The 25,519-nt window shown below is 47.0% G+C and overlaps 1 protein-coding gene across 1 annotated transcript in view; it reads left to right on the plus strand.

The window, feature by feature from the left end:
* The first annotated feature begins 412 nt into the window (after positions 1-412).
* LOC146348611 (uncharacterized) overlaps positions 413-25,519 on the plus strand; it is a 50,630-nt gene continuing 25,523 nt past the window's right edge. The window contains exon 1 of the mRNA XM_084853586.1: positions 413-630. Coding sequence (XP_084709712.1) covers positions 470-630 — 161 coding nt within the window. The 5' untranslated portion in view covers positions 413-469. The remainder of the gene's footprint in view (positions 631-25,519) is intronic.

Raw genomic sequence — 25,519 nt, forward strand, 5'->3', positions numbered from 1 at the left:
TCTTATCAGCCGCGCTGCTGCTACTGGGCAACCAGTACCAGTACTTCGGCTGGGCAACCTGCTTCTAGTTTAATGGTCCCTCTCTAACCGTACGCAACTCCAGTCGGACCCTGCCCATATTAAAAGTGCTGCGTTAAAGGCAACGAACGACACGCCAAGGGCGCAATCCTATGCATGCCTAGCCCGAGAAAAGTCCTACAAAAGCATGCTGGGAATCGTAGGACATTCCCCCCCTGGGAATAAACTCTTGACTACAGTGAGCTTTACTTCCGAGCAAACATGCACAGGAGCGCTCTGTCGTTAGGCGGGCTGCACCCGCTACCCACGCTCGCCAGAGATGCCTTTTAATAACGTCAAGTCGACTTGATGGTGTCGGAAAGTGTTAATAACCTGGGCCGGAAGCGATGTCACCGAGGGAGGGGCGGGCTGAAGTGCCGGGAAGCGCGCGTCGGCTTGCTGGGCCGGCGCGATGGCGGCAGTGGACTGCATCGTTAAGCTAGGAGGCAGCGCACTGACGCAGAAGCACCAGCTGGAGACGCTGCAAGCGGGGTCCTTGCGGAGAGCGGCGGCTATTGTGTCTAAGCTCCGCGGGGCTGGAGAGAGGCGGTGCATTGTCGTGCACGGCGCAGGGTAGGGACGCGGTGCATACCTCGGAGTTGGGCGGGGCCTGTTCCTGGGAGATGCTGGGAGTTGTAGTCCAATATATCCGGAGGGCACCTGGTCGAGTAAGGCTTCCAAAAGTAACGGAGGCTGCAGCCCTAGAAGCACTTGCCTGGGAGCGAGCCCCATTGAAGTCAATGGGGGCAAACTAGTCAGAAGTAAGCCCCACTGAAATCAAGGGGGCTTACTTTTGACTAGGTACGTATATACGATTGCGCTGTGAAGCTTAGATATACGCACCACCATCGAAGAAGTCATGCAATGCTATGACCTGTTCACTCGGAAGCAAGCTCCGTTGTGTCCAAAGCTTACTCCTAGGGAAGTGGGCAAAGGCCAAAGTACTTCAGTTTTGCCTTTAATATCCTTCCCTCAAGTGAGCAGTCTGGCTTTATGTCCTGGAGTATGGACTGGTTTGATCTTCTTGCAGTCCAAGGCACTCTCAGAATTTTCCTCCATCACCACAGTTGGATTGATAATTTACTGCCCTTTAATCCATAGGTGCAGACCTGGAGGCCAAATTTGGCCCTCCAGTCCAGCTGTCTGGGGTTTCCAAGGAGGCCAAACCCCTTCCCCCAACCACTGATTCTTTCATGGTTTCCCAGCTTTTGTGCAGTTTTTTCCTCATTCTAAAGGTTGAAATGCCTCTCCTAAGACTTCGAATGGCAGTAACAGCTTTTAACTAAAATATGCTGGTATTTTTTTACCATGCCTTTGGCCTTGTTTGTTTTGCATTCGGCCCCCAAGTGTTTCTTCAGAATGGAACTTGGCCTTTGGGCTGAAAGAGGCTCAACCCCCAAACCTCTGATTCCCCCCCCCCCAATCTAATGGTACAGCCTGCCCTGCTTGCGATTGTGTTGATTGCTGCTAGGATGAAATCATGACACTTCAGACATCTCAAGTGGCATTTAGCATGTGATATGTTTAGTGCTTCTTGGGTTTCCTCCCATTGGCAATTACTTCTTGTACGTAACGTGCAATATGAGCGAAGTCGGTAGAATCTGACTGATTTTGTCTGGTACTCAGTACTTTACTGTACAGTGTAGAGTTGATGGGGCAACAGGGATCCTGAAATAAGAAACATACTTTATGATCTGTATAAAGACAATAAACTACTCTGTAACCCCAGAACGCATGGAGGATGCGAAATTGTTCTGGTGGTGGCAGTAGTAGCACACGAGTTGTACTCTGCAGTCTTTGAATCCAGGGTTGTCCTAACAGAGATATTCTGACCTTCTCATACTGGGCTGAAGTATTGCTGGATGGGGAATGCTGGGAGTTGTAGGCCTTTTCTCTGTCTAAACATGCATAGGATTGCGCCCTAAGTGTGATGTGAACCACCCTTCAGTGGTGTGGGGGCGGGGGCATGGAACAATCCCTGTGCAATCTCCTTTCCTCCTTTGCTTTCCTGGGGTCCCCAACTCATGAATATGAAAACAAGTTTTGAGTGTGTAAATTGACCTGCTCTCTCTCTCTCTCTTTTTAATTTGCCCAATATCTGGCCTGGGATACAGGGATGTTTTGCCAGTGAACTAGTTTGACTTGTCTTTGAGGGACCCTAACTTAGGAGAAAGGACAAAGTTTAGGAGGACAAAGGTTGAAAATTCCTGGTTTAAAGTCTGAAATTTGCTGTGCTGATTTTGCCATCTGCCTGCTGCTGCGTGGAAGAAGGAAGTGTCTAAAAGAAAGCTGTGCATTTTGTCTCCAGCAGGGGGCAGTGGTTCTTATCTTCTCTAAAATACCTTAAAGGTGCACAGAAGCAGGGATGTCAGAGAATTCCGCCACGGATCTCGGTGAGGCCGAATGCCAGTGCATTCGGCCCCCTGAAATCTGTAGCAGAACGAAGCCCCCGCCCCCCCACCCCACAAAAGGCGCATGAAACGGCGCACTTACCTGCTGCTGTCTGCACTGACTTGCGAATGGCGGCCGCACTGCAGCCGCCGTTCGCTTCCTCATCATAGCTGTGATAGGCTACGTAAATAATTACGTAGCCTATCACGGCTAACGCAGGGACACCATTTGTGTCTTTGCGGAGGCCGCGATAGGCTACGCAAGTATTTACATAGCCTATCATGGCAAGCTAAAAAAACCCACCAGCGTACGCAAATGGCAGCAGCTACGGCAGCTGCCATTTGCGTTCCTTTTTTTCTGCTGTTTTAGCCTATGTAAATATTTATGTAAGCTATTACAGCAAAAAAAAAGGGGGGGGGAACACAAATAGCATAGTGGACGCTATTTGTGTTCCTTTTTTCTCCCGCCGTAATAGCTTACGTAAATATTTACGAAAGGGCAAAGTATACATGAATATGTTCTTCATAACGGATGCTATAACCATCTGAATGAAGGGCAATATATAAATGTGCAATACAAATAAACAGTATTTTGAACTTGGATATTGGAACCAGAGTACAAAATGTATCTTTATCTGAAGAAGTTGCCTTTATGGTGTGATCAGATGGTAGGTTTGAAGGGGGTTGATGGATGGCCATCCAATGCAGATCCAGTCTGTACAGTGTGTTGTTGTTGTTCAGTCGTTAAGTCGTGTCCGACTCTTCGTGACCCCATGGACCATAGCACGCCAGGCCTTCCTGTCCTGCGCTCTCTCCCGGAGCGTGCTCAAGTTCATATTCATTGCATCGGTGATGCTATCTAGCCATCTCATCCTCTGCCGTCCCCTTCTCCTTTTGCCTTCAATCTTGCCCAGCATCAGGGTCTTTTCCAGGGAGTTTTCTCTTCTCATTAGGTGGCCAAAATATTTGAGCTTCAGCCTCAGTATCTGTCCTTCCAATGAGCAGTCTGCAACTCCATCCCTGTGCCAGTCTGTTGCTTGTTCTCCATCAGTCTATAATTTAGGTAGTGGCAATGGAAGGATTAGCTAGAGAGGAACCGCTCACGAAAAAGAACCCCAGCAACCAGTTACAGATTTTGCAGGAATCAGCTCTTTTGTTCACATCTTATGCTTCTGGTGTAGCAAACATGCATAGCATGAACAAAGTGGGAAGAAGTTCAGTTGGCAAGAAGTGGCATTTCAAATCTTTGAAGAGCTTGAAAATCAAGGGCTGCAAAGCTCAGTTTTGAATGCAAATAAAAAGCACCTCAATACATATATTTTACAGTTCTTGCTTTTAAACAAACCACCTATTTACTGGGGAAGCAGACTCATGACATGTGAGGGACTGGAGGTCGAAAGAGCAGATGGATGCTAATTTGGAGCCACTTCCCCCATTGATTCCTGGTAGAGCCAGCACTAATATTAGATAGGACAATGTGGTTGTCTTTGGAGTACCATTAAAGGGCAGAAAATTGTCACTGAGTTTATTATAATTTTTACCACAAAGGGGGAGGTTTGAATTTTCTGCCGCAAGCACCAACATTTCTTGGGCTTTTGGTGGATGATATCCTCTTGCTGAATTAGAATGAAACTGTCGAAACAGTATCTTTTCCCATGAGTATTCTGCCTGTCACTCTCCCTTGCCAATCTTATTTTTACACCCTCTTTCCATCCTTAGCTTGCCATTTCTCATTTGCTGCTGATAAGCACGGATTAGCTCTGGAAAGAGCCAGGCCAGACTCCAAGGCCTGCAATGATGGGCATGCTGTTGGTATGGGGACCAGCAGGGCATTGTCTGCTGTTATTGGGTTACACTGGGGTTTAGTATTCAGAGGGTGGATCTGCATAGGAATAGAAGCATCTCTGGTACGTGCTGGAGCCAGCTAGGGGATTTGTCACATGCAATGCTTGAGAAAAATGGGCTTTGATGCGCAAGGGCTTAGCCCAGCTCTTGGAACATGTCTCATGAACAGGTGTGAAGCTCTTTCAATTACCACCCACCCTGCAAAATGTTTTAAAAGTTTTGAGAGCCAAATGGCACTGCTCTCTAACTGAGGCTCAAGTGACTGTTGGGCATTGGGTGCAGCTGGCGCAAGTGAGACTAGATGTCTGTTTTGGCCATGTGATGCATCTCTACCAGCAGCGTGATGTGATCCAGTGGCAGGAAACCTCTCAAGCTAGATTGGAACATAAGAAACTGCCTTATACTGAGTCAGACCGTTGGTCCGTCTAAGCCTGGTGTTGTCGACACTGACTGGCAGCGGCTCTCCAGGGTTTCAGGCAGCAGTTTTTCCAGTCCTGCCTGGAGATGCTGACGAGTGAACCTGGGACCTTCTGCATGCAAAGCAGGTCCTCTACTGCTGAGCTACAACTTCTTCCCTAAGCTATAGTAAGCTTATTCTTTATAGAACTTGGAAGGATTTTCTCTTCCCCCTGTCCTCCTCCAGTAGCAGTTTTACACCACAGTAACTGCTGAACTTAAGTGGAACAATGCAGAATAAGGCTAGTGAAAGGGATCAGTGGCTGGTTGAACTTATTTCAAGGGTGCAGCAAAGTATGAGTGACTGGAGCATTGAACCAAGGTGTTGTCATTGCTAACTGTCAGTTGACTGGCTATGCATGGTTATGTTATGCCAGACAATATGCTAGTGCTTCTTGAGAGAATCTGATGATTGTGGAACTAGAAAGAGGATAGGATCTGGCAACTGCAAATATTATTTTCCAGGGTCTTGGTGAAGCCATAAGGCTTATGCAGTGCTCAAATACTTGAAGATCTATGGACTCTGCTACGGCTTGTTCAAACTTCCTCTCCTCCAGCTGTTTTCTCCATGTGGTGCATCTGCTTATGCCCCAGCATCTTCCTATAGTGAAACATCAATAATAGCTAATGAGAACGTCACAGGAATTAAACACTAAACCAGGTCCCATGTACATATGTACCATTAGATTACTGTCTCATGCACGTATGTGCAGCATTATAACCTCTCCACTAAAATTTGCTCGACCTTAAGTGGTAGAAGATAAAAGCTGTGGGTAGTAACCAGTGTTAGTCCTACATAGAGTAGAGCCATTGAAATGAATGAAAAGTTGTGACAAGTCTCATTCATTTCAGTTGGTCTAGTCTAAGTAGGAGGTGAGCCTTTACACTATATAAGACAATCGAACTGAGCATTTCTGAAGAACCATTGACTTTACAGCCCAGGCTGAAAAGGCACCTCTTCTGTTTAGCTCTGGATGGCGATCATTTGATGTCTAGTGGGATATGTTGCAAAATGGCATTGTGTGGCGGGTTGAACATGTCCACAGATGTCATGCACCAGGAGAGCCTTTCTTGGCCTAGAACAAATAACCCCAAATGCAGCCACTGTCTTGACTTGGGAGAAAGGAAGGAATGCTCTAGGAGCAGCAATACCTGGGGGCACTGGTTTCCACAAGCTGGCCCAAATGCTAGAGAACCACCATGTCTTGTCTTTGAACGTTTCACTTATGGCTTTTTCAGAGCTGCATTAGGATTCTGCACAAAAGTTGTTGAATTCACATCGCCCCCCGCAGCCCCGGTCCTACTATATAGTTTGTGAGTTATTGGAAGATCCTGTCACACTCTTGTTTAGTTCTTACAATGGTAAATCAATCGTTTGCAATAGTACTCCTGAAATTGTGTGTCACGACCCACCAGTGGTTCACTGGAATCTCATTGGGTGCATCACCAGCCCAACTCTAGCACTGGGTGTGGCCCCAAGGTATATTCATGTGGCTCCTAGAGTCAGTGGATGGGATCAACAGTTGAGTCCTGAGCAAAGGTGAGAGCCAGTATCTCTGCAACAGGAAAAATGACTCCCACTGCAGAGCCATGGCCAAACCACTCAGATTATTCCATGCCTTGGTTTTCCTATTTTCCTAATTATTTCAGGACCAACAGAAGATGTATTGAATAACCATTTGTTAAGGCATTTTGCATTCCTCATCTACAAGGCCCTGGAGATATTAAAAACCTGTTATTCTGCCAGTGGCTGCCCATAATCTCTTAACGTATAATTGCCATTAATCAAGACCGGGAGCAGGTGGCTTGCTCACGAACTGAGAGGGAAATGTGGATTTCCCAGTATGCAGCAGAGAGGGCAGACATAGTATCAGTGACGTGCCTTTGGTTACATGCAGACAGACGGGCGATGTGAGCAGCCCAGTGTCAGGAGACAGCTCCCCTAGGAGCAGCACCAGGCTGCGATCTACCATTAACTTAATTGCCATGTCCAAATCAATCTAAATACTGGAGCTGAGCAGTGACTCTCAGGAATGGCAGCTGCTGCATTTGCCAGTTCTTGAACGCCTCCTGGATCTTTTGGAGGGGGGGGAGATGCAGAGGGGGATAGATGCTTAATGTTTTCAGGGCCAGGGAGAAGAATCAGAGAAAGTTAAGACTTTCCTTGGGTGTGAGATCCTCCCTTTGTGTCCACTCTACTGCCTCTGGACCCAACTAACCATTATGGGGAACATGTGGCAACTGCCACTTTGTGCTACCCTGGTGACGTCTGATAAAAGAAATGCATATGTGATGATATTGTGGTCAGCATATCCTTGCTCCTGCTCCAGTTTGTTTGCTGCCACTTGCAGAGGGCAAGGCATCACTGGCCATAATATCACTGCATGTGATTCTTTCACTGGGGACCAGTAGGGAAGGGAGAAATGGGTCAATGCTAGCCACATGTCCCTCATAACATCTAGAGATGCCCTCAGCTTCATGTGGGAAGCTGCTTGCCAGATATCACCCCACAGGGGAGGAGGGGTGCAATAGAGTTTCCATCTTTATCACTGGTTCTTCTCCTGTGTGCCCTTAACAGCAGACTGACTTGCGTAGAATTTTTCCCCAGCATGGAAAGGCATATGGAAATGGAAATACATATATTTACTTTCTTATGAAACCTAGACTTACTTTAACAACATAAAATGCATAATGTATTAAATTTCGCTATGCAGCATATTTATCTAATTACCTGTGCCATTTTATTTATTCATTTAAATATTTTAGGCTGCCCATTAAGACTAAAACCTCTCCCAAGGCAGCTTACATAACAGAATTCTGTTCGTCTTTACTCAGAAGTAAGACCCACGATGTTTAGTGGAGCTTTCTCCCAAGTATCAGATCCCATCCTCAATAGTTTTAATGCATACATTTTGTACAAGCAAAATTGTGAACATATCCAATACCAGAGAAAGTGAGACCTGCAAACTGCTGCACCTTTTGCTACCCGTGCAGACATGTCTTCACTTTTTTCCATCTGGGATGTAAGAATAAATAAAAGTTGAAAATAGAAATCACAAATTTAGTAGTAAGCAAAATAAATTTTAGTATTTAGACAGAAATAATCTCATACAACCATAATATTAAGGACTAGCAGCATATTTGGGTATCAAGTTAAACTTTATAACAACACTGAAAACATCGAAGTCTTCAATAGTGTATCATTCTGTAATGCTGTAAATTGCCTTACATAAAAATGGTTGTACTACACAATTAAAGTGAGCAAAACCTTGTCTTCAAAAGCATTTCATTCATTCCAAAAGTTAATGTTTCATAGCAAGTTTTTCAGTGTTCCCCCCAATTTTCCTCTTTTTTTTGTTGTTGAAAAAATTGGAAAAGAAAAAAAATCCTGGGGGAACACTGGTGGAAAGTGTTTTTTCATGTTTTTTTCTGGGCCTTCACATCCCTACCCATCATCAACTCAAACACAATGCTCTCCTTTGGTGGAGACAATTAACATGTTTGGCTCAGAACCTTCAAGTGATGAAATGCGCGTATATGAATTTTCCCAAGCACCGGATGAGCTGTACTACAGAAGGCTTTGTCTGCTTGTTAGTGCAGAATTTTATTCTCCCACCCTTGCTCTGGCCTGGTTTGCATGTGACGAGAAGCCACAATGGGCAAATTTCCCTATGGAGCTTCTCATTGCTGCCACCACCACCATTTTGAATATTTGAGGTGCGGCATATAGGCTTTTGTTACGTATCAACCTGGCAAGGGTGAGTTGTTGGGGTGGTTGACAAGCCACCCACAACCCTAAAACAGCCCATGGGTTCTGGGTGGCTTGTCAACCACCCCAACAACTCGCCCTTGTCAGGTTCACACGTAACGAGAAGCCACGGCGGCAGGGGCTTGGATTGCCAATCTGGCGCTCACAGGTGCAACCCACCATGCCAGTAAGCCATGGTGGGCTGCAGTGACTGAGCGAACCAGGTCTCTCTCTCTCTCTCTCTGGTAATATCACTGCACAGTTGTCTGATATTTAAACATTGGAGAGCAGTTGCAAATGGTGGCATTTTCCCTTAGAATCATAGAATAGAAGGGTTGGAAGGGGCCTACAAGGCCATCGAGTCCAACCACCTGCTCAGTGCAGGAATCCAAGTCGGAGCATCCCTGACAGATGGCTGTCCAGCCTCCTCTTGAACGCGTCCAGTGTGGGAGAGCCCACCACCTCCCTAGGTATTGGGTTCCATTGTCGTAATGCTCTAACACTTGGGAAGTTTTTCCTGATGTTCAGCCAGAAAACACCAGGAAAAATGATGTTACAGTGTATCATTGTAACTATCACCATCCCTTCTATTACAATATATTTGCTAAATTACATTGTTTGTTTATATTTATTTTAAAAACCTAATTAACATTCAACATGTTACTTGGAGCAGCTTTTGCCGTTTTGTGTTTATTAATGATGGCCTCCTTCATATACACAATTCCTGGCCTATGGTGTTTCGTAGGAAGGAACAACAGCTGCATTACTTGTGCCAGTGCTCTCCCCTGACCCCCAAACCTGGCACAAGCTGATACTGTACTGTGAGTAAAATGTGGTTGGTTCATGCACTGATGTGTAGAGGACTTTGGTCTGGATCATGGCACTGCCAAAACACTCACCTGTTGTCAGCACCGCCTTTTGGATAAGATATTGCTCTGAGTTCTTGTGGCTGTTGAAGAATTTTTGCATGAGAAGGTGAATTTGCTCATGTGACATGGCTGAATCCCAACTTGGGCACTTGCATTTGGCATCTCTGAAATTCCCATTTGCACTGTAGTGCGTTAAGAGATTCTTCTAACTTCCCTCCTGCCACATTTATATAGAGCTGCCGTGTATTGGAAAACAGCTGCCTCTTTTCATTTGGGAGGGGAAGCACATCTGCATTATGGGAAGTAAATGTTGGCAGGGATTAAACAGCAGGTTTCAGCCAAAAAATGTTCCCCTTTAGCCTACTGATAAACCCCAGGGTTAGGGATGGTGTGAGGCTGGGAATAAATTCATTTATTCTCCCATTTAAGCAGGCATAGTTTCCCAAGGGAGATGATGCCAGTTGCCAAATTATTCGAAATAAGTTGCTTCTGGGAAAAAAACATACGTATGATGGATTTCTCAATTATATGATTTTGTCCATGCTGAATGCGAAGTGGTATGGCTAGGGATGTACGAAAGTCACTTACCTTTTCACAGCTTGGATTTGCGGTGGAGGGAACTGCTCTGTCCCTCCCCCGGGAATCCTACCTGGGCCGGCTCCGCTCCGCTGTGGCTCTGCAGAGCCGCCAGCCAGGGCCATCTGCAGCCGTAGTTCTGGCCACGGACGGGCTGCTGCGGACGCAAATGACAGCCGCTGTAGCGGCTGCCATTTGCATCCTGCGAAGCTGCCATGATAGGCTATGTAAGTATTTACGTAGCCTATCACGGCAAGCCAAACCCCCCCCAAACAGCATACACAAATGGCGGCGGCTAGCCCACTACGCTATTTGCGTTCCCCTTTTTTTCGCCGTAATAGCCTACGTAAATATTTTTTTTTTAAAAGGTAAAGGTGTCCCCAGCCAGCCGTGTCCAACTCTAGCGTGCGGTGCTTATCCCTGTTTCTAAGCCGAAGAGCCAGCACTGTCCGAAGACGCTTCCGTGGTCATGTGGCCGGCATGACTGAACATCGAGGTGCACGGAGCGCTGTCACCTTTCCCGCCGAAGCGGTACCTGTTTATCTACTTGCAATTTCTTGCTTTTGAACTACTAGGTTACATAGGCTAAAATGGCTAAGAATAGGGAACGCAAATGGCGGCCACCGTAGCCGCTGCCATTTGCGTATGCTGGGTTTTTTGGGGGCTTGCAGTGATAGGCTGCGTAAGTATTTACGTAGCCTATCACAGCTATGATGAAGAAGCGAATGGCGGCCGCAGGGTGGCTGCCATTCGCAAGTCAGCGCAGATGGCAGCAGGTAAGTGCTCCGTTTCGCACGCCTTTCGTGGGTTTGGGGGGGCGGGGGCTTCATTCCACCACAGATTTCGGGGGGCCGAATGCACTGGCTTTCGGCCTCACCAAGATCCATGGTGGAATTCTCTGACATCCCTAGGTATGGCTACTGCAGAGCAGCCAGAACGAGGGACATGCATCTCCTAGACAAACCCCTTGAGAACATGTTCCTCTCTAAGGCTGTTTTTACCAGTAATGCCAAAATCCGTTTTTGAATGTCCTGTCTATGTGAGCCCAGATTATGCATGTTCAAATGTTAATAATGTTTTTCTACCCTGAAAGTAACTTATACCAACCGCCTTCTAGAACAGGAGAAACCACAGTCTCTGCTGGAGAGCTATAGTTCCATGTTTTTCCATAGTAAACATGGCCAAGCATCATACTGCACACTGTTCTGGAAACAACTGCTTGCAGGTACAAGATAATATGTGTCCACCAAATCTCTTGAACTAAATAGCCATATTTGTCAGTTCTGCCATGTAACCCAGATTCATAGGCACATCAAAGCTGCCTCATAGCAAGTCAAACCATTGGTTCATCTAGCCCCAAATTCTTTGGTACCAGGGTTTCTGACAGGGGTCTTTCCCAACCCTACTTGGAGATGCTAGGGATTGAACCTGGGACCTTCTGCCTGCGAAGCATGTGCTCTACCGCTGAGCTATAGGCTGTCCCCAAACCCTGTGTTGTATATCATCTTACCTATATTGGGGGGAAGGGGAAATGTCATCAGGGGTGAAAGCTGTTCTAAGGTTGCTTTCATAAGACATGCTAAGGATTGGATGGCCAAGGATGCTTCCTGGCAGAAAGCACAAGTAAGCACTGACAGCAGTTCATACCACACCTTTTGAGTAAATATGAGCAAGTCGCAATCATCCATTTTCCAGCCACCACCACCTTGAAAATGCTGTTGGCCATTTCCATGATTAGTTCGCACTGTCTGGCCACCGGACCAACTATCCGAAATGGTTAGGGATTCCTTGTAAATGTACAAAGCACTGTGTCAGGCTGATTAAACATTTTTGTTTCTCAGTACAATTTTGAGGTTAATTTTTTAAAGCCAGTGGACTGAATCCAATGTTAGTCCTACTTAGAGCAGACTCACTGGAATGAATAGGACTTAAGGTAGTCATTCATTTCAGTGCTCGAAATAGGGCTAACATTGGATTAAACCCAGTGACTTCATTTTACTTCCTCGATTTTTTAAAATAATTACACATTTTGTTTCAGAGGCATAACTTCATCTTTGTTTTAAAGGTTTCATTGTGTTTCCCATTCAGGCAAATTAGAGCTGAACTCCTTCGTTCAGAGGAGATAGGTTATTTGCTTTTTGTATCCATTTCCTCTGAGTCATTTATAGTCCCAACTGGTTTGCATTTTTTACTTTTATGACAATTTAACTGTTAAAATAGGTGGGTGACCTTAAATATCGCAAGTTGCCTATGTTAAATGGGCTTTGTCGAGAAGCAAGAGAGCCATATGCAGATCATTATGAATGATGGTCATAAAGAACCTGAATTGCTCCTGGATATGTGATTAGATGGCAAACCAAAGTATGGGTTTCCATGCCTTGGGGTTTGATCCTTTAAAATGGGCTGTGGCAAAAAGTATTGGGATCCCCTCTGCCATTTAATTTCCATGTTATAGTTAATCCACGGTGGATAAACAGCTTGCTTTTACCTCCAGCTAGTACCTCCCGGTCCCCCAGAAAACAGGGGATCAGTTTGAAACTGTGTGTGTGTGTTTAATATGGATTGATTTAAATCAAGATGACTTAAGGGTGCAATCCTATGGCCGCTAGTCAGTGGCAAGATGGCCATAGGATAGGTCAGTTCCCAGGAATTGACCTCAGAGCCTGCACTCCGAGGGTGGTTTCCTGAGAACTGACCTCCACCCCCTCCCGCACTGCCTCGTAGGCAGCACAGAATGGCCCTGTGCTGCACACTCGGAAGAGGATCGTGGAGCGGCAAAAACAGGGCATTCCTGGGGGTGGAGCGGGGCTGGCGGAAGCGCTATTCCAATGCTTCCTATGCATTGGCTGGCATCCGCCCCTCGCTCCGACTTCCCGCGACTAGAAAGCCGAAATCAGCTGTCTAGCCATGAATGCAGGGTGGATGAAGCATGGAGGGGATGATCCCCTCCACGCTTCTGCCCTGCATTGGATAGGTGGCCGCCTCTGAGTTTGGAGGCGGCTGGCTGCCGATCCCGATAGGATTGCACCCTAAATCACTAAATTAAATCAAGTTCTTCTGATTCATATATTTCTTTGTTGCTCTAACAATGAAAACATATTAGTTGTTTGCAACTCAGCTGAACCTTTGCATTACCCGAGATAATCTGAAACCCCTGGTTGTGTAGCAGGCATGCCTTTTGTACTACAAAACCTATATTTTCCTTAGGGGAGCAATTGTGAAATAAGGATTTCTGTTAGGGTATCTATATATACATGTCAGCAAGGTCATTTCTAGACTAAGTGCCCAGAACTTCCTAGAAGCAAACAAGTCCTTGTAGTTACTAGTCAGAGGAATATTTCCTCAATATGTGGAAAATAAATGTCCACCGTATTTTGTTGAAAAATTCTAAATATTCATATTTTGTATATGAATGGAGAATAGCATGGTTTGTGTCATAGTCCTTATCCTTACTGCTTGACCTCCGAAGTCAGTATTTTTTCGTCTGGTTTGTTCTTGTACGCATAAAAGCAGGTTCCTGGCATCATAGCATCTTTCTGTGACAAGCACCTGCTGGGGATGCCAGAATAGCCCTGTTCAGATATCACACTTCCAATCCTCCACTTTCTGGTTTCCTCAAACCACAGTTTGCCTTAATGTCAAAACCAGCAAACTGTGGCTTGAGAGATCCTTCCAAACTAGAACACTAAACCAGGATCAAATCATGTTTTGCAATCCCTGTTTCCTGGTTTGGATGTCATGGCAATCAGTGGTTGGAAGAAACTAGGAAGTGTTCTTTTATGTTGCGAGCAAGAGGAGATGAGGGAGTGCTTGAGGCTGTTGCTTGTTCCTGATCCTTACTACGATGGTTCCTCCATATCTGACTGCATCCAAGGTGCTTGATGGAGGGTCATGGCTTCAGAAAATAGAGGGTTTATATTCTGAATGTTATGGGACCGCAGTGGCTTAGTGGTTAAGATGCTGAACTGCAGACTGGAAGGTCGGCAGGTCAGCAGTTCGAGACCCGAGTGCTGCGTGACGGAGTGAGCTCCCATCTTCAGTCCCAGCTTCTGCCAACCTAGCAGTTCGAAAGCAAGAAATTGCAAGTAGATAAATAGGTACCGCCTCGGTGGGAAAGGTAACAGCGTTCCGTGCACCTCGGTGTTCAGTCATGCCGGCCACATGACCACGGAAGCATCTTCGGACAGCGCTGGCTCTTCGGCTTAGAAACGGGGATGAGCACCGCACCCTAGAGTCGGACACGACTGGTTGGGGACACCTTAACCTTTTATTCTGAATGTTACACAAATGATATATTACTTTTAGGCCAGTTGATTTTAAAAGCCATTTATTATAATTGATAAAGAAAAACTGATTCCCCCTCCATCAATTTTTAGCCACTTCATTTATTTCGATTCACTCTCCAAATGTTAGTAGAATGTTATTGTCCTGAAGTAACTGGCATAGGCACACCCTATTCCCCTTATGTGCTGTACTGCTCCCTGCACCAGCTGTAAGTATCTCAGCAAGGTGGGTTATTGCCTTATCATTTGGGAATAACAACTATGGAGACTTTTTTCATAGAGAGGCAGATGTTGATTTCCATTCATCTTCCTGATCCTTACGAAATATGAGCCTGTTATTTAGTAAATCCCTCCGAATGTGAGAGTCTGTCCATTGGCTTGCATCTTTGTGGAGCCTCCTCTGTAAAGTTTCTCAGTATGATGTCTCAGTCGAGAAGCATCTTTCCATGACAAGCACCTGCACTTGAATGCCTGCTGGGGATGCCAGAGAGGGTTTCTGAGTCTGGAAACACTCATCGGTCTCTGTTGTTGGCTCACGTGCGTCTTCTCAGCTCTGGTCACTGGTGTATCTGGTTGCTGCTAGGGATACCATCTCGATTATACCATGTGCTTTGATTCCTCGCCCTTGAAGTGTTTTGCTACCGGCAATGCTGGTACATAGTGAACTCACGGAGGCAGACTGAAGTTTGTGGGGATAAATATGGTTAAAAAAAAAATCCTAACCAGGAGTCACCACCATCCCAAACTCAAGGTTGGCTTGATCGCATGGCCAGTAAGGGATGCTAGGTCACGTGGTTTAATTGAGAAGGAACAGGGCAGAAGCTGCCTGGGAGAGAGTTACAAGGCAGGGGATGGCTGCTCCCCAGTTGTTATGGTATGGGTGGCCCCATACTGGGGAGCAATGGACAGTGTCCTGGGAAACCCATCCCACCAGCAAACACTATTGGCGCTGCGCTAGAGATTGCTTACACTAACTAATTGCAATGCAATTTATGTTAGTGGTAGTGTTAAATAGGATACTGCCCAAGGAGTCGTGCCATTGATATCCACAATGCGATCATTGACTCCATGGTTTAATAATGAAAAATAGACTACCACTTGGTGTTGCTGACTTCATGGAATATTTGGCCACAGTCCAATAACGGTTGTTCTACCAATTTGACTTTTCAGCTAACCCAAACCTTCCTGGCGGGTGTGAGCATATCCTAAGTTCTGCTGCTCACTTGCTGAGTGACATTATGGAAGTAGCTTCTCACTCGCGTGCTCAGTGCCGGCTCCAGGGTTTTGAGGACAATTGGGCAAGACGCCTTCCATGCCCCCCGCTCCCTCGGTGAATCTACCTTCACGCTGCCATTGTCAGCACCTGCTATTGCTCCTCCTCCTCTTCCTCTTCATTGCTACCACTTGCCTGCTTGATGGCCAGACAGCCAATGAGCAAGTAGGCGGCGGCATCTACTGCGCCTCCTTCTCGCTACTGCTGTTGTCTGGGCCGGAGCAAGAGGCAGGAGAACAAGCAGGTCACAATGGTGCAGAGGAAGAGCAACTCCAAGGGGCCCCTGCTGGGGTCTGGGCTCCTGCCAGGTGCCCAGCCGTGCCTACCCCTGACGTTGGCTCTGCTCATCCCCCTCCCCCCATTGTGAAATGGGTAGAATGACCCAGTAGAGTGTTGTGCTTCGGAGTGGCTGGAGGGCAGGCACTCTGAGAGGTGACATAGAATGCTAGTTATAAATGCAGTGGAAGCTCTGCAGACTTGGTGACAGGGTTGCGATGTTGTCACTGGACTTGTCCGTATGTAGTTGCACTTGCCTATGGAGACAGCTACAAATATCTCTTCTCCTTGGTGTCATCTCTTTGTGCCTTTCTCATGCTAACAGCTAACCTTTGAGAGCAGCGACAGCCGCACTGCCGGTCCTTTTGGACCCATGTCTGTGTTACATTAAAAATAGTTTGAAACAAACATCCCCTCCCTTTTAAAAATGATCACCAAACCATGGATGTGAAATCACTGATTCTTCTACCCCACCCCCCCAAGCTCAGCCTTTCCCTCTATTGCTTCTACATTCCTCCCCTCTCTCTTCCTTTGGTCTCCAATCTTGATTTCATTTTCAAAGAGCCTCTGTTAATCATTTTCATATCATTTTGAAAATTCCCCCTCCCTTCCTGCTTCAAAAATTTTGATTACTTGCTCTGTTTCATGCTAAATTCCAACTTTTCCTGACTGGGGATGTGCTTTTGAGCACACACCTTTTCCCCGTTCCTCAAACAATTTACAGATGGTCCCATATAGAAATGCATAAACTGGACATCTGATTTGCCAGCTTGAAATGCACTTTGTCCCTTAGAAGATTTATTTATTTATTGCATTTCTATACCGCCCCATAGCCAAAGGTCACTGGGCGGTTTACAGAAGTTAAAACATTAAATACAATATAAAATGAGATAGGTCTTAACCTGGTGCCTAAAAGATAATAATATTGGCACCAGGCAGACTTCATCAGGGAGCTTGTTCCACAGATGGGGGGCCACCACTGAAAAGGTCCTCTCCCTCATTGCTGCCTTCTGAGCTTCCCTTGGAGGAGGCACTCTGAGGAGGACCTTAGATGCTGAATGTAGTATACAGGTAGGTTCATTTCGGGAGAGGCATGTTGTCAGGTATTGTGGTCCCAAGCCATGTAGGGCTTTATAGGTTAAAACCAGCACCTTGAATTGAGCTTGGAAGCATACAGGCAGCCAGTGCAAGCAGGCCAGAGTCGGTCTTATATGTTCAGGCCTTCTGGCACCTGTTAGCAATCTGGCCACTTCATTTTGCATGAGCTTCAGCTTCCGAACTACCTTCAAAGGCAGCCCTATGTAGAGTACATTGCAGTAATCTAATCTGGAGATTACCGGAGCATAGACAGCTGAAGCCAGGTTATCCCTGTCCACATAGGGGCATAGCTGGGCCACCAACTGAAGCTGGTAGAAGGCACTCCATGCCACTGAGGCCACCTGAGCCTCGACAAAGATGGTTCCAGGAGGATCCCCAGGCTATGGACTTACTCCTTCAGGGGAGCACAACCCCATCCAGAACAGGTTGAACACCCTCCATCTGGTCAGAAGAACCACCCACCAACAGCATCTCAGTCTTGTCTGGATTTAGCTTCAGTTTATTAGCCCTCATCCAGTCTACTGTCACAGCCAGACGCTGATTCAGCACATCCACAGCCTGACCTGAAGAAGATGAAAAAGAGAAATAGAGCTGCATGTCATCAGCATACTGACAACACACTCCAAAACTCCGGATGACCGCACTCAATGGTTTCATGTAGATGTTGAACAGCATGGGGGACAAAACTGACCCCTGTGGAACCCCATATTGGAGAATCCATGGGGCTGAGCAGTGTTCCCCAAGTGCCACCTTCTGCAGCCGACCTTCCAAGTAGGAGCGAAAGCATTGCACTACAGTGACTCCCACTGCCAACTCAGAGAGCCACCCCAGAAGGATACCATGGTTGATGGTATCGAAAGCCGTTGAGAGATCAAGGCGAATCAACAGGGTCACACTGCCCCTGCCTCTCTCCCGACATAGGTAATACAGGGTCACCAAGGCTGTTTCTGTGCCAAAACCTGGCCTGAACCCCAATTGAAATGGATACAGATAACTGGTCTCATCCAAGAGTGCCTGGTATCCACTTGCTCAAGGACCTTGCCTAGGGATGGAACATTTGCAACCAGCCCATAATTATTAAGGCTTTCTGGGTCTTGGGAGGATTTCTTCAGGAGTGGTCTCACCACTGCCTCTTTCAGGCAGCCCAGAACCACTCCCTCTCACAAGGAGGCATTAATCACCATCCTAGCCCAGCCGGCTGATCTCTCCCTGCTAGTTTTTATTATCCAAGAAGGGCAAGGATCCAATATGGAAGTGGTTGCACGAACCTGTCCAAGTACCTTGTCCATGTCCTCAAGCTGCACCAACTGAAACTCATCCAAGAAAACTGGACAAGACTGTGCTCTGGATACCTCACCAGATTTACTTGCAATAATACTGGAGTCTAAGTCCCAGTGGATTCAAGAGATTTTATTCTGGAAGTGCTTAGCCAGTGCATTACAGTGGGCCTCAGATGGTTCCATGGTGCCTTTAGGGCCAGAATGTAAAAGGCCCTGGACAACCCTAAAAAGCTCTGCTAGGCGGCATATGGATGATTGAATAGAGGCAGTGAAATATTTTTTCCTTGCCGCTTTCACTGCCTTTGAATATACCTGACCATAGGCATGCACCAGAGTTCGATTGCATCCACTAAGAGTTTTTCTCCACCTGCACTCAAGCCGTCTCCTATTTTGTTTCATCACTCTCAGGGGTATACCATGGAGCCATATGAGCTCTACTCTGGAGAGGGCGCTCAGGAGCAATTGTTTCAACTGCTTGGGTCATTTCTGCATTCCACAGATCAACCAGGGCTTCGACAGGAGTGCCAGCCGTATCAGCCGTCAGCCCCCCCAGAGCCCCCTGGAAACCCTCCAGATCCATTAGCCTCTGGGGGCGGACCATCTTAATAGGTTCCCCACCCTTGCAGAGGGGAAAAGCTGCTGTATGTCTAAACCTCAGCAGGCAGTGATCTGACCATGACAAAGGGACTGATACAAAGTCCCCCACCTTCAGATCACCATCTCCATGTCCAGTTGAGAAAGCCAGGTCTAGAGTATGCCCCACTACATGCGTTGGGCCAGTGACATGTTGGGACAGTCCCATGGCTGTCATGGAGACCGTGAAATCCTGAGCCGCCCCGGACAAGATGCCCTCAGTGTGAATGTTGACATCCCCCAGAACCAACAGGCTGGGGGATCTCAGCAGCACACCTGAGACCACCTCCGTCAGCTCACCTAGGGAGTCTGTTGAGCAGTGGGGTGGGCAGTACACCAACAGAATCCCTGATCTGTCGCCCTGACCCACTACAAGGTGCAAACACTCCAGGCCAGTAGTCACATGGACAGGGAGCCTGCAGAGGGAGGTGGAATTCATATAGACCACAGCAATGCCCCCTCCCCGGCCTTCAAGCCTTTCCTGATGCTGGACCAAGTACCCTGGTGGGCATAGTTGGGAGAGACTGACTCCTCCCTGCTCACCCACCCTCCCCAACCTGAGGCTCTTCAGATATGTTAGACTACAAGTCCCACCATCTCCCAGCCAGCAAGGCAATTATGCATTCAATGCATTATTAGGGGATGTTAGGGAGTCTACCTCTGTTTTATTGACCATTGACAACTTGATCTCTTACAAATTGCTTATTAGGATCATCCTTTGTTGTCAGTGTTTGGGGGATTATGTGTGAGTGTTTTGCCAAATATCGAAACAGTACCTATTTTTGCCAAGTTCTCAAGTACCCATTTACCTTGGGAAAATGTTATTCATCATGCAGATCATCCCTTACTATTGTGATTACCATGGAGTTGCATGACAGTTGTAGGTTCCCGTTTAGGGTTGCTAGCTCACAACCCTTTAACTCTCATAGATCATAGAATAGAATCATAGAATAGCAGGGTTGGAAGGGGCCTACAAGGCCATCCAGTCCAACCCCCTGCTCAATGCAGGAATCCAAGTCAGAGCATCCCTGACAGATGGCTGTCCAGCCTCCTCTTGAATGCCTCCAGTGTGGGAGAGCCCACCACCTCCCTAGGTAAGTGGTTCCTTTGTAACAGTCAGGAAGTTTTTCCTGATGTTCAGCTGGAATCTGGCTTCCTGTAACTTCAGCCCATTATTCCGTGTCCTGCACTCTGGGATGATCAAGAAGAGATCCTGGCTTTCCTCTCTGTGACAACCTTTCAAGTACTTGAAGAGCACTATCATATCTCCCCTCAGTCTTCTCTTCTCAAGGCTAAACATGCCCAGTTCTTTCAGTCTCTCTTCATAGGGCTTTGTTTCCAGTCCCCTGATCATCTTTGTTGCCCTCCTCTGAATTTTTTGCCCTCCTTTGTTGCCCTCCTCCTCCTCCAGTTTGTCTGCATCCTTCTTAAACTGTGGTGCCCAGAACTGGACACAGTACTTCAGATGAGGCCTAATCAGTGCTGAGTAGAGGGGAACTAGTACTTCTCGGGATTTGGAAGCTATGCTTCTATTAATGCAGCCCAAAAGAGCATTGGCCTTTTTTGCAGCCACATCACATTGTTGGCTCATATTCAGCTTGTGATCGACAACAATTCCAAGATCCTTCTCGCTTGTAGTGTGGTTGAGCCACGTATCCCCCATCTTGGAACTGTGCATTTGGTTTCTTTTTCCTAGGTGCAGAACTTGGCATTTATTCCTATTAAATGTCATTCTGTTGTTTTCTGCCCAGCGCTCCAGTCTATCCAGATCACTTTGAATTTTGTTTCTGTCTTCCAAAGTGTTAGCTATCCCGCCCAATTTTGTGTTATCTGCAAATTTGATCAGCATTCCCTGCACCTCCTCCTCCAAGTCATTAATAAAAATGTTGAAGAGCACTGGGCCCAGGACTGAGCCCTGCGGTACCCCACTCGTTACCTCTCCCCAGTTTGAGAAGGTCCCATTGATAAGCGCTCTTTGAGTCCGATTCTGTAGCCAACTGTGGATCCACCCGATTGTTGTTTCATCTAGCCCACTTTGAACTAGTTTGCTCATCAGGAGATCATGGGGCACTTTGTCGAAAGCTTTGCTGAAGTCGAGGTATATGATGTCTACAGCATTCCCACGGTCTACAAGGGAGGTTACTTGATCAAAAAATGAGATCAGATTTGTCTGGCAAGACTTGTTTTTGACAAATCCATGTTGGCTTCGAGTAATCACTGCATTGTTTTCAAGGTGCTTCCAGATGGATTGCTTTATCATCTGCTCCAGAATTTTCCCAGGGATTGATGTCAGACTGTCTGTAGTTCCCAGGTTCCTCCTTTTTGCCCTTTTTGAAGATAGGGACAACATTAGCCCTCCTCCAGTCATCTGGCACTTCCCCCGTCCTCCATGATTTCTCAAAGGGAATAGACAGAGGTTCTGAGAGTTCTTCTGCCAGTTCCTTTATTACTCTAGGATGCAGTTCATCTGGCCCTGGAGATTTGAAATCATTCAAAGTAATTAGGTGTTCCTTGACCATATGCCTATCGATCTCAAGCTGCAATCCTGCCCCTTCAGCCTGTACTTCACCTTTGCCAGGGGGGTCATAGACCCTCTTTTGGGAGAAGACTGACCAAAGTAGGAATTGAGCACCTCTGCCTTTTCTTTGTCATCTGTTATCGTTTTGCCATCCCTATTTAATAGCTGAACAACCATTTCTTTCCTCTGCCTTTTACTATGCACCTAGCTGAAGAAAGCCTTTTTGTTGTTTTTAGCATCCCTAACCTGAGCTTTAGCATCTTGCTAACCTGAGCTTGTTCTCAGCTTTAGCCTTCCTGATACCATCCCTGCAATTCTGTGCTACCTGCCTGTACTCTTCCTTTGTTACTTGGCCTTCTTTCCACTTCCTATATGTGTCCTTTTTTGTTTTCAGGTTATCCCTAAGCTTTTTGTGAAGCCACATTGGCTTCTTCTGTTGTCTTCCACCTTTTCTTCTTGTTGGAATTGTTTGTAATTGTACCTTGAGAATTTCCTTTTTTAAAAGCTCCCACCCATCTTGGACTCCTTTTCTCGCTAGCATTGTTTGCCATGGGACCTTACTGATCATTGTTCTGAGTTTATTAAAATCAGCTTTCCTAAAATCCAGGGTACGCATTTGACTACCCTCAGCTTCTGCTTCTCTTAGAAACAAGAACTCAAGTACAACATGGTCGCTTTCCCCCAGAGTTCCCATAACTGCTACTTTATCCACTAAGTCATCTCTGTTGGTTAGGATCAAGTCAAGGATAGCCGATCCTCTAGTTCCTTCCTCTACTTTGTGTAGGAGGAAGTTATCCGCCACACAAGTCAGGAATTTCCTGGAGGGGCCATGTTTTGCAGAATTTGTCTCCCAACAATAACGGGGAAATTGAAGTCCCCCATTACTACTACATCATGCTTCCTTAAAACATTGGCTATTTGCTTTTCAAAAGTTTCATCCTCATCTTCTCCTTGGTTGGGTGGCTGGTAGTAGACTCCGACCACCAGGTTCCTTTTATTCTTTGCTCCATTTATTTTGATCCAGATGCTCTCGAAGGGGCTACCAAGCTCATCCTCCTGTATTTCTGTGCAGAGATATGTATTTTTCACATACAGTACAACCCCACCTCCCTTTCTGTTCCTCCTGTTCTTTTTGAAGAAGTTATATCCTTCAATTGCTGTATTCCAGTCATGAGAGTCATCCCACCAAGTCTCAGTTATATCTATCAAGTCATAATTTCCCTCTTGTATTAAGAGTTCAAGTTCGTTCTGTTTGTTTCCCATACTCTGGGCATTAGTATATAGACATCGAAGACCATGTGCTTCATAGTCTGGCTTTCTTCCTACATGTGTCTGAAGACTATTATTGGGCGCTATCAGAGCTGTTCTCTCCATTGCAGTGCATGCGCCTACGTCCATTGTTACCCCCAACATTACATCTCCCTCCCCCATAGGATTCAGTTTAAAGCCCTCCTGATGAAGTTCTTCATGCTGTGGCCAAACACATTCTTCCCTGCCTTTGTGAGGTGCAACCCATCCCTTGCCAACAGCCCATCTTCCAGGAAGTATAGGCCGTGGTCCCAGAATCCAAATCTCTCTCGTCGGCACCACCGTTGTAGCCAGTCATTCACCTGGAGTATTTTTCGTTCCCTTTCTATCCCTCTTCTATTATTGGGCGCTATCAGAGCTGTTCTCTCCATTGCAGTGCATGCGCCTACGTCCATTGTTACCCCCAACATTACATCTCCCTCCCCCATAGGATTCAGTTTAAAGCCCTCCTGATGAAGTTCTTCATGCTGTGGCCAAACACATTCTTCCCTGCCTTTGTGAGGTGCAACCCATCCCTTGCCAACAGCCCATCTTCCAGGAAGTATAGGCCGTGGCCCCAGAATCCAAATCTCTCTCGTCGGCACCACCGTCGTAGCCAGTCATTCACCTGGAGTATTTTTCGTTCCCTTTCTATCCCTCTTCTAACTACTGGAAGGATGGATGAGAAAACTATCTGAGCCCCAAAGTTCTTGAGTTTCCTTCCCAAAGCTTCAAAGTCTGACATGATCTCTTTGTAGCTCTGCTTGGCAGTATCATTTATTCCCACATGGATGAGAAGAAAGGGATACCTGTCAGTGGGCTTTATGAGTTCAGGCAACCTTTCAGTCACGTCTCTAATCCGTCCTCCTGGGAGACAACATACCTGGCGAGTCCACAGGTCTTCGTGACATACTTGGGTCTTGATCCCACACAGCAAGGAGTCTCCCACTACTGCCACTCTTCTCTTCTTGTTGTTGTAGGCCTGGGTTTCATCACCTCTGTTTGACTGACCTTCAGCCTCTTGCTCACTCTCATGTAGGTTCCTCTGTGATTCTTCCTCTGCAGGCTGTCCTCCAGTCTCATCCGCCAGTACCTGGAATCGGTTCCACAGCTCCACTGCTTCCACTGGTGCAGAGTGGCGTCTAGCTCTTCTTCTCCTAACTGTCACCCTTTTCCAAGGAGTATCCTCTACTCCATTTTTCTTCACTTCAGCATTTCCCACTGCCTCATCTTTCTGTTGCTCTTCAAGCTTCTGGTCTTCCCTTTGCTGCTGTAGTTCCCCCATTCTGTCCAAGAACTCTTCGTGTTCTCTTATTCCCCGGAGGGTCGACAGTTGCCGCTCCAGTCCACTTACTTTTTCTTCCAGCAGCAAGATCATCTTGCGCTAGTTGCAGGTGTAGGCCATGTTGTTCTCAGGCAAGAAAATAAACATTGCACACACCTTGCAGGTCACCGCCACTGGAGAGTCCTGTCCTTCCATAGCCTCTTTTCCCTTTTTGTGTCTGGCTTTGTGATTGTTCTAGACTAGCCTGTGCCTGCTCCTCTACTCACTAGAGGTTAAAAGCAGAGTCCCACTGGTGTGGAAGTGTGTGTTACAACAGAAATAAATGGAAAAAGTTAGTTAAAAATAAAATAAAATGAAAAAAAATGTTAGGGGCCTCCTCCTTGACCTCCCCTGCCGAACTCCCAGGGTGACCTCAGAGCAAGTGGGCGGTCAGGTGAGCTCTCTGAAGAGCTGCGTCAGCCAGAAAAGTGGCCAACATGGTGCGTCAGAGAGGCAGTCCTGCCCAAATGCTTGCCTCCGTGGGGTCTTTCCTTAGGGCCAGGCATTGTGGGAGAGGTGTCCCTGGAGATTGCCCATGGTAAAGGCTCATTACAGGATCACAGCCTGGACACATGGAGCAGAATGAGCTGTTGCTGCACTCACAGTTCTACTACAACCCCCACCTCCTGGGGCACAGAAGCCTTGCTGGTTGACAACCACAGGACATGTATTGTTCCTTTTCAGGACCATCTCTATCCATCTTGGATGCTGTTCCACAAAGGCTATGACTTTAGGGATTCTGTCCTTCATCCTCATAGGATGTGACTTCATAGAAACATAGGAGGCTGCCTTATACTGGTCCATCCAGCCCGGTATTGCCAACACTGACTGTGGCTCTCCAGGGTTTCAGGCAGGAATTTTTCCAGCCCTACCTGGAGATGCTGGGGATTGAACCTGGGACATTCTGCAGCTGCTTTACCACAGAGATACACCCCCTCCCCTGCCTCAGCCCCTCCCCTTCAGCTGACTTCAGGATGGGGCTCTGAGTGGGTAGGCAGGGAGCTTGATGGGCTCACCGTCAGTGTCCCCTCTGCCCTCTGCTGAGTCAGGTTCCTAGGTCTGTGCACAGGCAGGCCTCAGGGTGCTGCTGCCAGGCACGCTGAATGAGGCAGTCGTGTGTGTGTGTATGTGTGTGTGGCGAGCGATAAGGGAGGGAGAAGGAGTAATGGGGCCTATTGCAGCGATTGGCAGTATGGGTCACCGGGGGGAAGGTGTGGGCCAAAAGGGCTGGTTAGTTCATGTAGGAGTCAAGCTGTTGCTCCATGCAGCACTCCTCCTGGTTGGCTCAGGTGTGCCTGGGTGTGAGCTCCCTTCCTCCCTTTCCTGGATTCTAGTGTGCTTCTGTGGCCCAGTGGTTAGGGAACTGCACTTTGAAGCTTGTAATGTGGGTTCAAGTCCCAGGAGCACTCTCTTCCCTGCTCCTACCCCCAACACACAAATGGTGTGGGACTGACTTCACTCCTTCCTCCTGGTGGGGCTCAAACTCCCGTCTCCTGCTTCCCAGCCCCATGCCCTATGGAGGTTGCTGTCTGCCAGTGTGTGTCTGTAGCTCCCCTTGTTATGGTTGAGCCAGGCCCCCTGCCTTTGGATTCTTGGCAAACTGTAT

Source organism: Heloderma suspectum, chromosome 4, assembly GCF_057233095.1.
Source record: "Heloderma suspectum isolate Gila_16-S chromosome 4, 16-S_ref, whole genome shotgun sequence".
NCBI lineage: Eukaryota > Metazoa > Chordata > Lepidosauria > Squamata > Helodermatidae > Heloderma > Heloderma suspectum.